At 54.5% G+C, this 20,979-nt stretch overlaps 1 protein-coding gene across 4 annotated transcripts in view; it reads right to left on the bottom strand.

The window, feature by feature from the left end:
• The window catches only part of STX1A (syntaxin 1A), a 102,903-nt gene that overhangs the window by 3,443 nt on the left and 78,481 nt on the right, over positions 1-20,979 (bottom strand). The window contains exons 6-9 of one of the 4 annotated variants that reach the window (XR_012663647.1): positions 15,288-15,396; positions 2,874-2,947; positions 2,404-2,541; positions 521-741 (exon numbers count right to left, since the gene is read on the bottom strand). Coding sequence is in view for 3 of the 4 variants with exons in the window: in XM_075113425.1 (XP_074969526.1) it covers positions 287-631; positions 2,404-2,541; positions 2,874-2,947; positions 15,288-15,396 (666 nt within the window). In the remaining variant the exon portion in view is untranslated. Of the gene's footprint in view, positions 1-205; positions 742-2,403; positions 2,542-2,873; positions 2,948-12,399; positions 13,009-15,287; positions 15,397-20,979 lie in introns of those variants that run through there. The other 3 variants (XM_075113426.1, XM_075113425.1, XM_075113427.1) reach the window with 3 other exon arrangements.

Raw genomic sequence — 20,979 nt, 5'->3', positions numbered from 1 at the left:
CTGCTGGCAGCCCTGGGGCAGGGATGGGCATCCCAGCTCCCCCTTCAGTCCTGGGCTGGCAGAGCTGAGCTGGTGACTCCCAGGTCCCCAAACTGCTAGAGGACCAGTTGTGGGGACCAGGACAGGCAGCTGGAAGTGAGATCGGAAGCAGAGCTGGACCATGCCTTTTCTTTATTTTTTTTTGGCAGGGGACAGGGCTCTCACAGCAGGCCTGGCCTGCAGTATCTACCCTGTCCCTTTTCCTCCCCCCACGCAGCACCTCTACCCCATGGCTCATCATCAGGGCTCAGCCTGTGCAGGGGAACTCTGCCTCAGCTGGTGCCACCTGTGGGACCCATTCTGCACCCAGTGGTGTGGGGTAAAGCAGTGCCCAAGCACCTGTGAAGCTGCGCCATGCTGCCCGCTCCTCCGTGCAGGCAGTGGGGCAGACGGGGGTGCCATGCAGGGGCCTGCCCCCAGGGATGGAGGTGTCAGCAGTGTAGGCAGGGAAAGATGGGCCCCAGCCAGTGCCATGACTCACCCGTCTAGCTTTGCTCTGGTATTTCACTGCTTTTTTGGTGTCAGACACAGCCCGCTCCACGTAGTCCACCGAGTGCTCCACGTTGTACTCAATGCGGTCAATCATCTCACCCTGCAGAGCAGGGACAGAGCCCACATGCCCCCATGCGTGCAGACATGAGCTCCTTCCTGCTCTGCTGCTCCAAGGCACCATGCAGATGTCACCCTGCCCAACAGCCCTGCCTGGGAGAGAGAGGGACCATCAGTTACCTGCAGGCAGTGGGTGCCCTGGGGTGAGGGCTCCAGACCATGGGATTTGTCCCAGAGGGCTGGGACCTCTGTGCACATCCAAGCAGGGAGGCAAGCAAGAGTGAGGGTCAAGGGGATTCCCCAGCCTGGTCCTGGCCTGGTGGCCACCCTGTCTGATGTCTCAGGTGACATCAAAGCCACAACAGGATCTACACTGACACTGCGCTGCTCACTGCTGAAACCAGAGGCATGGCAGGGGAGCAAAGACAGCACCAGCCACGCCGTGTGGGATGCTCACAAAGCCACTCACATGCAGGGACAACCATTCTGATCTGCACATGCACCCTGACAAGAGCAGAGGGCCCTGGAGCAAGGCTGGTAAAGCTGGACCGCCGGGCCCTGCAGGGACTCCTGCTGCACTCTGCCCACATGGCTGCAGGGGTAGGCTGAGGGTGTGGATTCCTGTGGACACAGACTGGGCGAGCTTGCCCCCCAGCCTGCCTACCTCCTTTGGCCCTGTTCTGACTGCACACAGAAGCAGCCAGCTCCTGCAGCAGCTGGAGACAGAGACTGACAGTTCCTGGGACCGAGAGGGTTGGCAGGGGTCAGCAGGGCTCAAAGGCCAGTGCCCTTCTGCATGGCACAGAGGGAATCAGGGAACTGAGGCTGTGGAGCTAGGCATCATGGCCAGGAGCTCTGCAATGCTGATTTCTCAGCCTAATGCTGGAGAGCATGGGGAGGATGAGCCTTGCAAGCCCAGAGCTGCTCTGGTCTTAACCTCCTGCCAAAGCACTGACCCCACCAGGCTCCCTGCTGCCCCCGTCCCATGCCCTTGACATGCCAGCCTGGCTGCACTGCGTAAAGCTGCTGCTTCTCCTTCCCACCTGTGCCATACCTGGGGCACAGCAGGCAGCTGCCAGCACTGCTGCCAGCCCAGCACTCCTCTGCTCCTGGTGTGAGCAGCTTGGAGCTTCCCACCTCACAGGACAACACAGGGTGCTGGCACGGTCTAGCCCTTAAGAGTGGGGCAGGCCTCTGCAACCCCCCCACATCTGTCCCCCAAGGCATGCAGGACAGGGCGGCTGTGCCATGGCCACCCTTGCCCGCGTGCCATGGGCAAGCACTGGCGCTATGTGAGAGCCACAGACATGCAGGGAGCAGCCATGCAGAGCAGAGCATGCAGCACCAGCGAGAGCTCCGTGGGGCTTTACCTGCCACTGATGTCTCCTCAGGCCATGGCAGCATGGCAGGCAAGAAGGGGAATGAGCAGAGACACCGGAACATATGCCCCACTGAAGGGCCAGGCACTGTGGGCTGGCAGCACAGCCAGGGGCAGCCTGGAAGGACTGCCAAGGCTGGCGGCACTCTGAACTCACCTGGCAGGGCCTGGTGCTCCAGGGGAGATGGCAGCCATCCACTGCCCTCTCCAGAGCCCATCACGGCACCTCCCACCCCAAGCACATAGCAGCCCCCAGCTGTGGGGCACAGGGTGGGGGGCTCCAGCCCTGGGGAGCCCAGCTCAGACCCAGTGGGAGCACGTCAGCCCCAGATGGAGCTTTTCCCCTCAGCACTGATCCAGGCAGCGGTCTGCCAGCAGCCCCATCCCCCTCCAACCTCCCCAGGTGAGCTGGCCACCGGGCTGCGGCATCTCCCTACCTGGCTCTCCACCAGCATGGCCATGTCCATGAACATGTCATGCAGCTCTCGGATGCTGTTCTCCAGTTTGATGATCTCACTGTGCCGTGTCTCAATCTCATTCAGTGCCTGCTTGGTGATGTTTGAATCCATAATGATCTGCAAGAAGACACAGCCACTGAGCACTGTGCTCAGCTCCTCAGATGCCAGGATTAGGGGCATGAAAAGAGGGAACAGCAGGAGCCTCTCCAGCCAGGCAGTTTGCAGCAACCCCCCACACTACCCTCCGGCCAGGACACAACCCCTGCTCAGGCAACATCCTCAGGCCAGACCTGAGCTCCCAGGTCCCACCTCCTGTGTGGGCTGTGCTCTTCACACCTCTACTGGGGCCACCATGGCAGCACGCCCACCAGCCAATGCTCCCAGGATGAGCGGGCTGGCTCAGCCTTTGCCTGTGCTGGATTGGACCAAGGCTGACATGCAGGGCTTACCCCAGAAGAGAAGATGGCTGGGTTGCCGCTCTCCAGCATGTCCTCCAGCTCCTCGCTGGTGGTGGTCCTGCCAGCTGGAAGCAACACAACATGGGTCAGCCATGAGCCCTCTGTCCTGGCCATAGCTCCCACAGCCCTACTGCAGGGTTCTGCTGGCTCCATGGCATCTCCCGAGAGTGGAGTGGAGCAAAGCTTCCAGCCCCGAGAGTACACCGGGCATTTTGAGAGGATGCCGTCCCACAGCCAGGCTCTGTGCCAGACCTGCAAACCCTCTTTTTAAAGGCGTCAAGCTGCCAGCTTGGCCCAGCTCACCCAGAAAAGCCCATCTGTTCCCCCTGGTCAAGCCTGCCCATTCCTGTGGGGCAGGACCACATCGTAGGCCAGTTCAAGGCCACAAGGACACTGGGCTTAGCAGGGCTCACTGGCCTGGCAGGCACTGCTGCAGTCACTGGGGCTGCCTGAGTTTTAGCCTTGCAGCTATGTAACAGAAACCAGGCTCTGTCCTTCCCCTGCGACACCGCCCTCCTCCTCGGCCTCAGGGTGGTACGTTCAGCCTCACAGCTCCTTTGTGAGCAATTCACCCATGGTTGCCTCCCCTCCCCACAGACATACTCCACACTGCTATGGAGGAGAGAGATAGTGGTGGAGGATCAGTGTAACCCACAGTGTGATTACTAATTGTAGCATGCTCTTCAGGCTAACAGCCAGGTAGGACCTGTGAAATTACAGCGCTAAACAGAGGCGACTGTGCTAGGCAGGCTTTTGCTGGGGCTGCCCAGTGGGAGTGGGAAGGGGGCACTGGAGTAGGTCACATCTGTAGAGAGGACAGGCGACATCCCACCGGTGTGATCAAGAGAAGACAGGCAGGAGCAGCCAACTTTACCAACTTTACCAAGCCCAACAAACCCAAAACCAGCAGAAGGTCACACAGGGAAGGACAGGGTTCTGGTACAGTGCTCCTCTGTTAAATGCTGCCCACATACAGGCTCTGCCAGTCGTATAGAAATGGACAATAACATCCTCCAGGATGAGTCCAGGGCATCTCTGAATGGGGAGATGGAGGAGATGTGGCAGAATGCCCACAGGACGGTGTTCCCTGCTTCCAGCAGTGCCACACCAGGGGCTCAGAGGAGGGAGGTGACTGAAACCTTGAACCCAGTCCAGACCTTCACCACAAGTATGTCAGTGTCCCAGGGAGCACCACGGTGGGCCCAGCTCACCAAGCCATGGCTGGCTACCACCCCACAGGCATGGTGCATGCTGACACCCTGCTTGGGGAGTTCCTCCAACAAGGACACCTCCACACTTCATTACACATCTCTTTCTCTGCAAGGTCCTGCACTGGGTCAGGGCACTCCCCAGTAGCAGCACAGACTGGGATGGATGGATGGATGGATGGATGGATGGATGGATGGATGGATGGATGTAAAGCAGCCCTGTGGAGAAGGGCTTGAGGATATTGTTGGGTGACAAAGGGGACACGAGCTGGCAATGTGCGCTTCCAGCCCAGAAAGCCAACTGTCTCCAAGAGTTGCATCACCAGCAACGCAGCCAGCCGGTCGAGGGAGGGGATGCTGCCCCTCTGCTCTGCTCTCCTCAGACACCCCCGGAGCTCTGCGTCCAGCTCAGGCGTCCCCAGCACAAGACACACACGGACCTGGTAGGGCAGGTCCAGAGGAGGCCACCAAAATGCTCCGAGGCCTGGCACACCCCTGCGATGGAGAAAGGCTGAGAGAGTTGGGGCTGTGCAGCCTGGAGAAGAGACGGCTCTGGGGAGCCCTTACTGCCGCCACTCAGTACTTTAAGGGGGCTTATAGGAAAGAGGGAGAGAGACCTTTCACCACGGCCTGCAGTGACAGGACAAGGGGTCTGACCAGGGGCGGGGTGAGGCTGGACATAGGGAAGAACTGTTGCACCATGAGGCACAGGCTGCCCAGAGAAGCTGTGGATGCCCCATCCCTGGCAGTGTTCAAGGTCAGGTTGGACGGGGCTTTGAGCAACAAGATCTAGTGGAGGATGTCCCTGCCCATGGCAGGGGGGTTGGACTGGATCACCTCAGAAGGTCCCTGCCAACCCAAAGCACTCTGTCAGTCTATCATTCACTTGCCCTGCGATGCAGAAACAAGAAGACCATGGAGAGCTTCTGTGCTCTGCTCCTTTCTGGGGCCCCACATGCATGGGCGCTCTGAGTGGCCATGACAGGAAACACACTTGTGGCTTTGCCTCAGGAAAATTATGGCTTATCAGCAGGTATTGGTGGTTATGGCAGCCAGGAACACGTGGGAGCCTGCAGTCTCTGGGCAGTGTTACCAGTGCCATGTGGAAGTTGTCTGATGTCTCCTAGCAGCAGGAAACTGCACAAAGAGAGAGGGAATAAACCCAACCACACACACCTGACAAGCAGGAGACGCCAGTACAAAGGCTTTGTTACCTGCTAATGCTCATTGGCTCTGATTTCCCACCAGACCGACAGGGTTTACATCTGTGTCTGGGCCAGGAATAAGCAGCCTCCTCATCAAAAGCAGTCAACAAAGCTTTCTGTATGCTAAACATAATAAACAGAGCACCAAGACCAAAAAGGGTGGCAGGGTGCAAAATATGCTAGAGTTCCTTGCAAACACTGTCTGGGACCTGGAGCTCCGGGAGGGCAGCTGGAATTATTCCTCTGATCTGCTTCATGCTTGCACCTCCTTGCCCAGCAGTAAGTAAGTGTTGCATAGCTCCTTGCTGTCTGCACCAGATTTGTATATCCTCCTGGGAACACAGGCAAGAAACCAAGGGGCGGGCTGAAGACACGGCAGCAGAGGGGAGCAGCTCTCCCAAAGGCCTCCAAGGAGCAGTACTAGCTAGAGGGCTGTGACAGTCCCCCACGCACAGGGGACACAGCCTACATACAGGGTTGTGAAGGGGCCTGGCACCCAAGAAGTGACATCTGAAGCCCGTGTCATCCCAGCTACATCGGGCAGGGCTAGATCCAGCGCAGCCACTCCCCCACCTCCTGCAAGAGGTCGTCCTTAGCAACCAGCACAGATGGGACATTGCAGTAGAGCAGGAGCGGAGAGCTGCAGACTGGAGCTCATGGGGCTTCTGAAAGCATCATGGAACTGACCGACAGGTGGCACAAAAGAAGGAGACATTTGCTGCAGTGTCCAAAAAGCAGTTACAGTCGGAAGAGAAAATAAAAAACATAACCAGAGAAAAAACAGTGGCCAGGAGGGAAAAATGGAAATGCCTTACAACAAAATTTTCCTTTTATTGACTTTCTTGAAATGAAATCTCTTCTCTGCAAGTTAACTGCCCACGGCCAGGAAGGAATTCCTCTATTATTCATGTGACTAATATCTCATAATCTAAAAAGCTAATGGGATTTTTATTTTAATAACTGAGAGGAACAGCTCAGTGACACTGCGAGCTGCTCCTAGGTGGCTCTTGCAGCAGAGATCTGGGGAACAGACCCTACCGGAGCCAGTACTGTTCCTAGCACACCCAGGGCTGTCTGGCAGGAGCTTGGGACAGGCAGCCTGGGATGCACAGAAACGGCACAAAATGGGATGAGCTTGGTCCTGCTGTGCCCAGACCCTGAGCTTTAAGGCAATGGGATGGCTCCTGGGCCACTGGTCCAGGTCACAGCAAGCTGTGGTGCTATGTGGGAACTGGAGCACCCAGATCTCCCTGAGATCACAGACTGAACAGGGAGAGCAAAGAGATTCACAGAATAGCAGCCCAGATGGTGTGGGGAGGGCGCAGAGCAGCACTGCCAAGTCTCCCAGGCTTGGGCTCTCCCAGCAGCAGCTTCTACTGCTGCAACAGCAAGTTGCCTTCAACAGACACGAGGAGCCTCAGATGAGCTCCTCTCCCAGGGTGCCAGGGGCTGACGGGAGGGACTCAGCTGAGTGCTCAGCAGGGAGCCCAGCCCACAGAGCATCGCTTCTCCTCTGCAAACAGAGTACATCTTCAAATCTAGCTGGTACTGCAAGAAGACCAAATAATGAACAGAGTAGACCTTAAGAACATCTTTTAAAAGTACAACAAATTTTATAAAATGGAAGAAAAGGAACTGGTCCAATGCAGTGGAGAGATGATGCACATGTGAGATGTTAGCACCAAGAACTAACTAAGGGAGAGGAGCTGCAACCTTCTTGTGGTGGCTGGTTGCCAGGTGCCAACAAATGCCGCTCTATCACTCCCCCTCAACTGGACAGGCTCATAGGGCAAGATAAGGACAGGAAGAGATCACTCACCAATTACTGTCATGGGCAAAACGGGACTCAACCTGGCAAAATTACCTTAATTTATTACCAGTTAAATCAAAGTAGGGTAATGAGAAATAAAACCAAATCTTAAACACCTTCTCCCCACCACTCCCTTCTTCCCAGGCTCAACTTCACTCCTGATTTTCTCTGCCTCCTCCCACCCAGTGGTGCAGGGGGTCGGGGAATGGGGGTTGCAGTCAGTTCATCACACGCTGTCTCTGCCGCTCCTTCCCCCTCAGGGGGAGGACTCCTCACACTCTTCCCCTGCTCCATCATGGGGTCCCTCCCACGGGAGACAGTCCTCCACAAAATTCTCCAACGTGGGTCCTTCCCACAGCCTGCAGTTCTTCATGAACTGCTCCAGCATGGGTCCCTTCCAGGGGGTGCAGCCCTCCAGGAACAGACTGCTCAAGTGTGGGTCCCTTCCAGGGGGTGCAGCCCTCCAGGAACAGACTGCTCCAGCATGGGCTCCTCTCTCCACGGGGCCACAGGTCCTGCCAGGAGCTTGCGCCAGCACAGGCTTCCCATGGGCTCACAGCCTCCTTCGGGCATTCACCTGCTCCAGTGTGGGGTCCTCCATGGGCTGCAGGAGGATATTTGCTCCACCATTAACCTCCACGGGCTGCAGGTGCACAGCCGGCCTCACCATGGTCATCACCATGGGCTGCAGGGGAATCTCTGCCTCGGTTCATGGAGCACCTCCTCCCACTCCTTCTTCACTGGCCTTGGTGTCTGCAGAGTCGCTCCGCTCACATATTCTCACTCCTCTCTTCAGCTGCAGTTGCACAGGGTTTTTCCCCCCTTCTTAAATACGTTATTCACAAATCCATGGGCCCCAATGCAATGCACCCACGGGTGCTGAGGGAGCTGGCAGATGTTCTTGCTGAGTCACTCACCATCACTTCTGAAAGGTCACGGAGGACAGGAGAGGTGCCCGAGGACTGGAGGAAAGCAAATGTCACTCCAATCTTCAAAAAGGGCAAGAAGGAGGACCTGGAGGACTCTAGGCCAGTCAGCCTCACCTCCATCTCCGGAAAGGTGATGGAGCATTTCATCCTGGAGGTCATCTCCAGGCACGTAGAGGACAAGAAGGTTATCAGAAACAGTCAACATGGATTCACCAAGGGAAGATCGTGCTTGACCAACCTGACTGATAGCCTTCTGTGATGGCGTGACTGGCTGGGTTGATGAAGGGAGAGCAGTGGATGTTGTCTATCATGTCTTCAGTAAGGCATTCGACACTGTCTCCATAGCATCCTCATAGGTGAGCTAAGGCCGTGTGGGCTGGATGAGAGGACAGTGAGGTGGACAGAGAACTGGCTCAACAACAGAACTCAGGCGTGATCAATGGGGCAGAGTGTGGATGGAGGCCTGTCACTAGTGGTGTCCCCCAGGGGTCTGTGCTGGGTCCAGCCCTGCCCAACGTATTCATCAATGACCTGGATGATGGGATAGAGCGTAACCTCAGCACGTTTGCTGATGACACCAAGCTGGGAGGAGCGGCTGATACACCAGAGGCTGTGCTGCCATCCAGCGAGCCCTGGCCAGGCTGGAGAGCTGGGCCCAGGGGAACCTCAGGGAATCCAACATGAGCAAGTGCCAGGTCCTGCCCCTGGGGAGGAACAACCCCCTGCACCAGCACAGGCTGGGGGCTGAACTACTGGAAAGCAGCTCTGTTGAGAAGGACCTGGTAGTGCTGGTGGACAACAAGGTGACCATAAGCCAGCACACAGGAAGTTCCACCTCATTATGAGAAGAAACTTCTTTAGTGTGAGGGTGCCGGAGCAGGGGCACAGGGTGCCCTGAGAGGCTGTGGAGTCCCTTTCCTGGAGACATTCACACCCCACCTGGACGCAGTCCTGTGCCCCTGCTCTGGGGGTGCCTGCTCAAGCAGGGGGTTGGACAAGATGATCTCCAGACACCCCTTCCAACCCCTACCATTCTGGGTTGTGTGATTCTGTTATCCCCGATGCACTACCACCATCACAGATGGGCTTGGCCTTGGCCTGTGGTGGGTCTATCTTGGAGCTTCTAGCAGCTTCTCACAGAAGCCACCCCTGTAGGCCCCCCAGCTAGCAAAACCTTGCCATGCAAACCCAGTGCACTGCTCCTCCATGCTTGGTCTGCAACCCCAAAGAGAAGCAGTGGAACCAGATGACCGGGACTCCTGCCCAGGAGAAGAAGCCATCCTTTCGCAGAGCAGCGGTAGGGATCCTCTGGGGTTGGGGGGGAGTCTGAGCCAGAAGCCAGTGAGGCCCTAGCACATGCAGGGCCCTCACCACGCTGGCACCCGTCCCACAGCACATGAGCAGCGTGCTTAGAATGGTGTCCAGCAGTAGGGCCAGACAGCACAAACTGTGAAATCAGGCCTGGGGTAGCTCCAAAGAGTCCCATCAGGAGCAATAGGAGATGGGAATGGAGATAGGGCTGGAGACAAAACTACAACGTAGGGCTGGGGTCCTCCCAGGAGGCATGGCCAGGAAAGAACTGGGGACACTGGCACAGGTTGCTCAGAGAAGCTCTGGATGCCCCATCCCTGACAGTGTTCAAGGCCAGATTTGACAGGGCTTTGACCAGTGTGATCTAGTGGATGATGTCCCTGCCCATGGCAGGGGGGCTGGACTGGATGATCTTTGAAGGTCCCTTCCAACCCAAAGGACTCCATGAGTCCATGATCCTATGACTTGACTGCAACAAAGATCCAAAGTCCCAGGAGACAGGTCTGGAGAGAAGCTACCTTGAATGTAGACTTCAGACCACCCGGGAACAAGGCCAGAGCCAGGGCTGAAGGCAGGTACTTCTGCAGCACGGCTCAGATATGGGCTGGGTGGCTCACGCCTGATCTTACACAGCTCCTAGACATGGACAGAGGTAGAAGTCCCGTGTGAGGCTGGTCTAGACAACTAAGACCTGTTAGTGCCCCAAAGCCCTGAGAAGCTGCTGCTTTGCATCAAGAGATCATCCTGACCCCTGTCTGTACTCCATGTGAGCTCAGTGCAGCCTGCTCATTGCTGCAGGTGAGGGCTGAGCTCTTCTATCTGTGCACTCACAGGTCTAAGGAGCAGCATAATTTCAACATCCCCTTGGTTTGATCGCCCTCCCCAGTGTCCCCATCTCCAGGAAGGGTCCACAGCCCATTTCCAGCCACCATGCTATGTTTTAGGATGACAGAGCTCCACTCCCACCAAGAGTGACCCACAACACCTACTTGCCAGCTCTTCCTGCCTGTTGGCTCCTCGCTCTCAACTGAAACTGCCCTGGTTCCAGGAAGGGAGAACAACAGCTCAAACAGCACAAATTTACACACCCTCCTGTTGACTGTTCAGGTCTGAAAAGTCACTGGCACAGTGACAAGTAAGAGTGTGCCAGGTGCGGTGCATCGAGGGCAACTTGCTCTGCCCAATTCCAGCCCTAGAGACAGCCCCAAGGGCAAGCGGTGGGATCAGCTCCAGGAGATGCCATGTCTCTCACAGGCAGAGGCGGGATGGGATGCAGGTACATATTCTCATCCCAGCTCTCACCACCTCCTCACTGCCCCATTCACTTATTGCAGAGCACAGGGCCAGCAAAAGCTGTGACAAGGCAAAGGATGAGAGCAAAGACATCACATGGATTAACAACCAGCCAGCCAGTGTGGGCTTGCCCAAAGGCCACAGCTGGTCAGGAAGCACTTGCTTTAATGCTGAGCCAAAACACGAGACCCAGAGGCTTCATCTTGCCTACGCTGCCCAGCACAATGCTTGCCAAAGCCACATAACCAACCTGCAGGACCCCAGAGGACCTCCCAGGGGGTCCACCACCTTCTAGCTAGATTTCCTGGTTTGGAAAAGCTGTCATTAGCTCCTCAACAACCATACAACCAGATGAAAGTGTGCCAGATACTTGGTTGACCTGCTGCCCACATTACTACACAGCTACTGCACAGCAACAAATCGGAATGAAAGGACTGAGTCAATGCTAGGTGCCCATGAAGGGAGAAGAGCCTGGGGGGAAACTCCTGCCCTGAAATTTGGCAGAACACTGGAAAATCAGAACTGGACCTGCACCTCCCCAGAGATCTCCAGAGTGCATCTGGCTTTTACTTGGCATCTCTAGAAATTAAAGTTTCCCGGAGAGAAGAAGCTCTGCCAATGAGCAAAGCAGCACAGAGCATCACTGGCAGCTGCAGCACAGAGGGAGAAGCAAACTCAGCCTTGAGCTGGCAAGGAGAGAGCGGCAAGAGAGACAATGCACAATGCAGGGCCATCAGAAGCTCTGATACAGGCAGAGACATGAAGCCACTAAGACAACTTTCCACCTCAAAGCCGTCGCGCAGTCCTTGGCCCTGTGATGCCCAGGTGGATGGAGTGACAGTCTCCATCGACCAGCTCCCAGGGGACAGGGCAGGAGCAGCTCCATCAGGGCATGTAGGACCCTGGGGAACCTCCCAGGGAAGCTTCTGGTGCCACAGCTCACACCCATCACCCAGCTGATGCTAAACAACAGTTTGCCCAATTCTGCGTGCCAGACGCTTTATAAATAGGAAAGACTTCAGACACCTTGGGGCTGCAGAAGTCTAACATGCCATGGCTGAATTAACTGTAATGGCTCGGCTATCCTCCTTTGGCTCACAGCATCCCTCCTCCTGGCAGCAGTGCTGCACAAGCACCCACAGAGCAACAGCTAGGGCTCAGGTTGGAAACACTGAGGATACGGCACCTTGCCAAGGCTGGGATCCTCTGCCTGGATCTGGCTTTCAAGATTCAAATCCATACAACTCATGGAGAGTTGTCCCATTCACCCGTGTGTGTAGAGGTATCAGGTATGAGTGCCCTGACCCACTTGGCCATCCCCCAGCTCAGAGGTTGAGCGCTACCTGTGGTGGTGTCAGGATGAGCAGACTTCAGCTATAAAAGCCTGTCCAGCACGTCACAAACAGCCACCCGCCTCCCCATCCCTCAGGACCCCTTCTGCTCAGTCACAGCGGGGGCTGCAGGCGCCAACTTCCAGCGCTGTGCAAGTGTTTTCACTCAATGAGACATTTTTTGCTCTGATAAATTCTGTGGTCTTTCCTGAGATGAAAGTGTCAGAGGAATCCTAAATAAGGCCACCTCAGCACCAGGGGCTCCGGGACTACCCAGGGCTGCCTGGAGGAGATGTTGGGCCTGGAGCAGCCCCCAGATTCTTCTGGCTCAAGGGCAGCTTGGGATGCATCCACAGCTTGCCTTTCTGTGCATCAATTAACCTGGTCTCGCACAGTGGGGCGGGGGCTGATTAATTCTCACAGTGCCTTTGGAGATGGCAGATGCTTTATTTTTGCCTTCTTGGTCTCGCACATAACAAAACTGTTCATAAAAACAAGCAGCATCTGTGCAGCACTTCCATGGCTTCAAAGCGGCAGACCCACCACAGAAAGCTCCTCCAAGCCTCAAATCCAATTGCTCTGGGAGCAAAACCTAATTAGATTTAAGACGTCATTTCTCATAATGGACCAAATGGAGACAAAAAAAAAAAAGGATTGACACCTCCCACCACAGGCAGCACGGAGGCTCATGCCTGGGAGCGCAGCTCCCAACAGCAGACAGGGACACTGCTGTGGGGAGGCACAGTCCAGCCAGGGGACAGCCACCAAGCATCTGTCCTGCCATCACCAACCCCAGGACACAGCACGTCCTGTGATCCCTCCATGGCATCTGCGGTCTCAGTGCATTTGGGGGCACAGTGAGTAAGTAGCAGTGGGGGTGAGGGCAACGATTCAGGCTGGGGCAGAAGGAGTGGGAGAGGAGAGGACATCCACTTCATCACGTTAGTCAGGCTCCCAGGCTCAGTGTGTGCCGGACAGGCAGGGGTGATGGCAAGGGTCACTGAAGCACAGCCTCTGGCACACACAGGCACAGTGGTGCCTACACAAAGAGACAGAGCAGATCATGAGAGGGCTGTGAGGAGTCCTGGAGGGGGAGCTATGGCACGGGGCAGTGACTCTACAGTCACCATTTCTTCTGCAACTGTCCCAGTTCCAGAGCAAGAAGCAGATGCAGTCAGGACAGAGAAGCTCACCAGTCACTGGATAGCACCCCCAGAGCAGCTGAGAAGTCCCTGCTCTAATATTTTCAAAACCCAGGTGATTTACTGGCTTCGCTGTCAGAGCTCCCGGCACTTTCTACCTTTGGATTCATCAGCTGAAAATGAGAGCTGAGGATTCTGAAAGCTTTGTGCAGTTGCCACATCCCAGCTGAGCTCTGCTCAAAAGAGCCTGTTCAAGAGTCCCTGGAGTAGCAGGGACTGAAGGTGCTGGCTGGGATGCCCTAGGACAAGCAGAGCCCTCTGCCCAGGAAGCACTTCTGATAAAACCTCAATAAGATTGTTGCTTTTGATGAGCCTTTTTGTGAGAAGAGGTTTTCCACTGTCCTGACAGAGAAACCCAGGTTTTGCAAAGGACTGTGCACGGGATTGTGTACCTTCCCAGGACAGACCCCAGCCTGCATCTGCTCCACACCTCCACCCTAAAGTGAAAGCAGGTCCCTCACAATCACTAATTAGGACACCTCCTCTGCATTCAACCACTACACCACGGTGAATCCTGAGCAGCCTTTTCCTTGCAGCCCATCAGTGCTCTGCTGGGCACAGACAGCCTGGCACAATGGACAGGGCGAAGACAAGTATAATTTAATATATCTGCAGAATTTAAGCAAAGCAGCAGAGTCCTTCCAAAATCTGTGAGTAGATAAACAAGAGGAAGGTTTCTTTCAGGTCTGCAGACAATTAAGGACCTGCCTAAGTCCTTTCAAATCTTCTCCTCTCTTAGAAGGGAGGCATAGGGATACCTTAAACTCCTGTTTACATTACAAGCCACCCACATGGCTGGGTATCACCTACAGAATGATGTTAGCTGACAAATCAGTCAATTAGCTGGAGTAGTGACACACTCACCAGCCTACTTTACATTAAATGTCAAGCTCTTGCTGAGCCTCACGTCAATCAATCCTTCCATTCAGCCAGTGTGACACATTTCTATTATTATTATTGTTATATATCATAAAGACTAATCTTAACAGAGGAAAGGCTTGCACAGCCAAGTCTCCTTCTAGCCCTCCGCAGGAACTACCACACCCCACTAGCACCCAGATCCCCAGGCATCTGCAGCACATGAAGGACATTCCTACACGTGACCATCAAGGACACCATTCTGACTCAAAGATCTCCTACCGTATTATTCATGCCAAGTTGTAAAAAGGAAGGAAAACACCGTTTGTCTGTGAGGAAAAAAAAACTGGACTAGGCTTCAGACTCTTTCCTTTTGAGCACAAAAACCCATGATTTGTTTCTGACAATGAGATTATTTGCAAAAATCTCTTTTAATCTCTGCTTGCCCTGACTTTGCCCTTGCTTGCTTATCCACCTAATTATGGGGGTGGTATAGATCTCCTTTGCTGGGAGATGACCATGTTTATACAAAACTAACTAGGTATCAACAGTTGCCCAGAAGAACCACCGGGAGAGCAGGTTTTGTGGGCAGGCAGGACCAGACCTCTCCTAAGCGATGGGCTGTGGATGATGCAGGGAGATAGTGCCACAGTGGTGACAGCCTCAGAGGTGTCACCTGGGGCCCACCTTTGGCCAGAAGACACCGCTACTGCTGCCATCACGGTCCTGGGTCCAGGGAGATACCTGAGGCAGGCACTGAGGCTTGTGCTCCTCCTGTGGCAAGGGAAAATGCTGAGAACAGCGAGTGCCTCCTTCTCAAGAGCTCACTTTTCTAGTTTTATATTTAGTTCAGTTCACCCAAAATGAAAAGCACCCAGAGGAAAGGCAAGGCAACACATGGCAGTCAGGAATTCCCACTAGCTTCTTTGAACTCAAAATTGGCTACAGATAAGGAAGAAATTTCTCCCTACGCTCTCTGCACTCTCTTCACAGCATTTAAGAAAACCTGAGGGGAGTTTTGCACTTTGCTGCATCAGTTTGACAGCAAAATGCTAGGTACCACCACTTGTCTATCCCCCAGCAGGAGCTGTGTCCCAGTTGCTCCCACGTGTGCACGCGCAGCCCTCGTGCAGCCCTGCGTTCTCACAGGGGAGCTCTGCACAGCTGTGGGAGCAGCTCTGATCTGCCGAGAGCCAGTGCAGGATGTGGCCCCACGGCGCACACAGCCCAGCTGCGTTCCCCCTCCAGGTTTACTCACTGATCTCCAGCTGCCTCTGAATCCTGCCCTTGCAGCGCTCCCGGTAGTCAGTCTGCGTGGCGTTGTACTCGGACATCACCTCCACGAACTTACGTGACAGTGTTGAGTGCTGCAGAGGGGAGAGGAAGAGAGAGCGGGGGTGAGGATCCCATGGGAGGGAGAGACCTGCTACCCTGAGCTAGGGGAAGGCTCAGCCCTGAGCACCCCCCATACCTCTAGCAGCCCAAAAAGCATTTCTAGCCCAAAAGCTGCTCCGAGGAGTGTGATAAAGTGCAACGCGGGCAGGTGGCAGCAGGGGATGTGGCCCCGGTGGGGTGGATCGGACACAGCCCTTGCCCAAGCCCAGCCCAAGCATAGCCTTCAGCCCCAAGAGGACACCCTGGGGTGGTGGCAGGTGGCAGACCCATGGGTCACAGCTGGCAGCACCATCCTGCACCACACCACAGCCTGTGCCCAAGCAGCCCAGAACTGAGGCCACAGCAGGCCCTGCCTGCCTCTGCCACACTACTGCAGTGTGATGGACCTGGCACAGGTGCAGGATGGTCCTGTGGTGGTCCCTTTGCAGTGCTGGAGCTGGGCAGGAATGCCCGGGGGGGATCCTGGATTCCCCCCCGCCCCTGTAGAACCTCCTCCATGTCTGGGAACGCAGGTGCAGCTGGTGGGCTGGGGCATGCAGGTTGGGCCAGGGGCCAGGGGATGTCTGGCGTAATTGTCCCTGCTCCGGACGCACAGTCCCACTTTTCCTTCCCACACTAGAGGGCTCTCCCAAGCACCAGCCGCATGGGGACGCAGAGGATGGCTGCTTGCCCCAGACCAAGTGGCTGCCTGCGGAACTGCCAGCCCATGGCGGCTGGTGCAGCAGAGCTGTCAGCCCCCACACACAGACAACCCGCGTCTTATTAGGCTGCTTTCTGTTCTCCAGGAAACACACCAGAAAACCTTGGAAATACACCTGACTAGGGTCCAGTAGAACATGCCCCCCACAGTGCTGGCTGCTGCCCCTGAGGGAAAGCTCACCCCCACATGAGCACCCACGCTGGGGCCCAACTTGCTGTCTGATCTAGCTGCCAGGCTGGGCACAGCAAACAGCCCTGAAGATGTTCCAGGAAGGTCAGAACCGAGCATCACGTGCATCTTCCATCCAAATGTTTATATCTCTTGAATGAGCCCTTTCCCCAATATGCCAGAAAGCGAGTTTCATAGGATCATGGACTCAGAATGGTTTGCTTGGAAGGGACCTTCAAAGATCACCCAGTCCTATCCTCCACTGCTGTGGGCAAGGACATGTCTTACTAGATCAGGTTGCCAGAATGTAAAAGACTTTGGACTGCTCTTCAGGGCTGTGGAAGACTTTCTTTGGAGGTAGTTTTGCTTGCAATTGAAAAAGGGATGCATTTCCCTTGTCTTGTTCTTGGGAGTGGTTGGGCTGCTTATAAAGGCACAGAAAACCCCACCCTGCAGCTGGGAGCTTCACTCTGACCAATGGCACTTGCACAATGTGAAGAACTGCCAGCAGTGGGATATGGGACTCAGCTGTGCCTACTGAGTGCGGCTGGAGCAGCAGCTCTGCTGGTGCCAGCTGCTCTCACACTAACGCTGAGTTCCTCGCCCTCCACAGATGCTGGCAGCAGCCGTTCCCTGCAGTGTGCTCCCATCCCATACACTGAACCAGATGGGAAGTGCTGGCAAGGGGTGTCACAGGTCACCCTTGGTGGGAGTGGAGCTCTGTCATCCTAAAACATAGCATGGTGGCTGGAAATGGGCTGTGGACCCTTCCTGGAGATGGGGACACTGGGGAGGGCGATCAAACCAAGGGGATGTTGAAATTATGCTGCTCCTTAGACCTGTGAGTGCACAGATAGAAGAGCTCAGCCCTCACCTGCAGCAATGAGCAGGCTGCACTGAGCTCACATGGAGTACAGACAGGGGTCAGGATGATCTCTTGATGCAAAGCAGCAGCTTCTCAGGGCTTTGGGGGCACTCTTGTCACAGAACCATGAACTCACAGAGTGGTTTGGGTTGGAAGGGAACTTCAAAGGTCATCCAGTCCAACCCCCCTGCCATGGGCAGGGACATCCTCCACTAGATCATGTTGCTCAAAGCCCCATCCAACCTGACCTTGAACACTGCCAGGGATGGGGCATCCACAGCTTCTCTGGGCAGCCTGTGCCAGTGTCTCACCACCCTCATGGTACAACATTTCTTCCCAATGTCCAGCCTCACCCCACCCCTGTTCAGTTTTAAACCACTGCCCTTGTCCTGTCACTGAAGGCCGTGGTCAAAAGTCTTTCTTCATCTTTCTTCATCTTCATCTTTCTTACAAGCTGCCTTTAAGTGCTGAGCAGCCACAGTAAGGACGTGTGGGGCCCCAGAAAGGAGCAGAGCACAGAAGCTCTCCATGGTCTTCTTGTTTCTGCATCGCAGGGCAAGTGAATGATAGACTGACAGAGTGCTTTGGGTTGGCAGGGACCTTCTGAGGTGATCCAGTCCAACCCCCCTGCCATGGGCAGGGACATCCTCCACTAGATCTTGTTGCTCAAAGCCCCGTCCAACCTGACCTTGAACACTGCCAGGGATGGGGCATCCACAGCTTCTCTGGGCAGTCTGTGCCTCATGGTGCAACAGTTCTTCCCTATGTCCAGCCTCACCCCGCCCCTGGTCAGACCCCTTGTCCTGTCACTGCAGGCTGTGGTGAAAGGTCTCTCTCCCTCTTTCCTATAAGCCCCCTTAAAGTACTGAGCGGCGGCAGTAAGGGCTCCCCAGAGCCGTCTCTTCTCCAGGCTGCACAGCCCCAACTCTCTCAGCCTTTCTCCATCGCAGGGGTGTGCCAGGCCTCGGAGCATTTTGGTGGCCTCCTCTGGACCTGCCCTACCAGGTCCGTGTGTGTCTTGTGCTGGGGACGCCTGAGCTGGACGCAGAGCTCCGGGGGTGTCTGAGGAGAGCAGAGCAGAGGGGCAGCATCCCCTCCCTCGACCGGCTGGCTGCGTTGCTGGTGATGCAACTCTTGGAGACAGTTGGCTTTCTGGGCTGGAAGCGCACATTGCCAGCTCGTGTCCCCTTTGTCACCCAACAATATCCTCAAGCCCTTCTCCACAGGGCAGAAAGCCTCCCTGTGTAGAGAAGGCAAATCTGGTGCACATGTCCCAAACAAAGTGAAATCCGATACTGTGTCAAGCAAGAAACACTTGTGCACTTCTTCAACCGTGCAGCAGAAGCAACAACACTTGACTGATAGGCCACATCTCACACACCCAAACTGTGCACCCAGCATCACTCTCACATGCAACACGCACCTGCAAGTTGGGAGCAGCGACCGTTACTGCTGTGGGGGGAGAAGGATCTGTTACCCAGCCTCAACCAATGGACTGCTAATGCAGCCGAACCCAGGGAGTGGGGAGCAACAGGAGATATGGCGAAATGGTGGAAGGTGAAAGGAGAGAAGGGGATGGAAAAGGGATAGGAAAAGAGGATACTGAGAAAGGATTAGAAACAAGATACAGACTGATACAATGAAGAAACTCCCGATGAGTGTTACCCCATGGACTTTCAGGGCCACCAGCATGGCCTGAGCTCACCCTTACAGAGTTACAGCTCACAGAGGGCTGAACTGATGGGCTGTACCTAGCCCTGCTGAGCTGGAGCAGCTCTCAAAGCCTCTATGCAGGGGAGGACTGGTGCAATGCTGCAGTTCTGCAGCGTCAGATGTGTCTGGAGCACACTGGCACTCAGACACTCCTACTGGGTGTTGGTACACCCAGAGCAGCCCCAGCCAACACACCCCTGCCTCCAGGAGACAGCACTGGAAACATCTTGAAGATATACTTGTGTTTGCTTTGCAGCTATTCTAAGCAAGCAGCAGCTCGGTATTTATGGCAGAGGCTCAGACTCAGCTCATCTTATTCCTCCTCTGCTGGCAAACCTCACATGAAAGCATCTGTGCAGCTTCAGCTTCAACAGGCAGCCTCTGCTTGAGAGGTGCCCAGCCCAAAGCAAGGTCAAAACAGCTCCTGAGCATCATGGCTTGAAATCTGGCAAAAACATGATGTGCCATCCAAGCGATTCTTCTTCTGCCTTTCCAAAATTGTTTTCCTAAAATCCAGTTCATTCTCATTTAGCTGAAAAGTATCAACATATGTTGATCTGCAGCCAAATATAGTCTGGGTGTTGAATGACACCCCTTTCAGCTAATCACACCATACCTCTTTTACTTAAGAAGTTATTTAACTTAAGTGTTTATTTTGTCAGATTGTTAGTTTATGTTCCCATGGGCATCCCACATGTCTACAAAATGCATTTGATTTTTGAAGGAACACAGAGTTTCATGCAAAATGTTTTGGAAAAAGCATTTTAAATGGCTTTCAGTCATTAAATAAAAGTACCTGAATATTCAGAGTAACTAAAAAGCATATCAAAGCATACTTTGCATTTGAAAGAAACTCACTAAACAGAAAATATTACCTAAAGTTAAGAAATGGGTTGTTTCAGCCAGGGCCAGCAACTCTTCACTCCCCAAACATGGAGAAAGCAGCCCAATTTGCTGACCCACCAAGCTGGATTTCCAAAGAGCTCATGCAGCTCTGTGCTCCCACAATGGGCTCTGAAGCCCCCACAAAACAAAACACGGTAACCTGGGACCTTGGCTTTCGATGTTTTTAATTTAGAGAAAGACATTTCTGAAGTGCACATCTCATGGGAGAGCCTGGGAGGGGGTCGGCCTTCCTCCTGAGCCCGTTGGCATTACAGAGGGAGCAGAGACCCCACTCCTGAGTTCCCACTGATTGGATTTGCTTCAGTGCTTGAACTAGTCCAAGCGAGGCGAATATTTCCACCACACCAGCTAGATAAACCAAGCTGTCCTGGTTTCAGCTGGGACAGAGTTAATTTTCTTCATAGTAGCTAGTATGGGGCTGTATTTTGGATTTGTGCTGAAAACAGTATTGATAATGCAGAGATGTTTTCATTGTTGCTAAGTAGTGCTTACACTAGTCAAGGACCTTTCAGCTTCCCGTGCTCTGCCGGGTGAACAAGGATCTGGGAGGGGGTGCAGCCAGGACAGCTGACCCCAACTGCCCAAAGGGATATTCCATACCGTGTGTCATCATGCTCAGTATATAGGCTGGGGAACGAAGGAAGGGGGCCTTTTGGAGTTATGGCATTTGTCTTCCCAAGTAACTGTTGCATGTGATGGAGCCCTGCTTTCCTGAGGATGGCTGAACACCTGCCTGCCCATGGGAAGTAGTGAATGAATTCCTTGTTTTCTTTGCCTGTGTGCGCAGCTTTTACTTTACCGATTAAACTATCTTTATCTCACCTCACAAGTTTTCTCACTTTTATTCCTCTGATTCTCTCCCCCATCCCACCAGTGGGGAGCTGAGGAACCCCTCAGCCTCCCCTCAGTCACTGGGAAGGTCACTGAGTAAATCTTCCCAGAAGGAAGTCAGTCTCACTTCTGTGCCTGGCAAAATTATGGAGAAGATTATTCTGGGAGATATGGAAAAACACCTGAAAGACAATGCAGTCAATGGTCCTAACCGGCATAGTCTCGTAAGGGGAAAGCACTGCTTAAGAACCTTAATTTCATTCTATGACAAGGTCACCCACCTAGTTGACCAAGGGAAGCAAGCCGATGTGATCTTTGTGAATTTTGTAAAGCTTTCGATCCTGTCTCTCACAGTCTCCTCCTGGACAAAAC

Source organism: Phalacrocorax aristotelis, chromosome 18, assembly GCF_949628215.1.
Source record: "Phalacrocorax aristotelis chromosome 18, bGulAri2.1, whole genome shotgun sequence".
Classification (NCBI taxonomy): Eukaryota; Metazoa; Chordata; class Aves; order Suliformes; family Phalacrocoracidae; genus Phalacrocorax; species Phalacrocorax aristotelis.
This window is presented reverse-complemented; position numbering and strand designations above follow the sequence as displayed.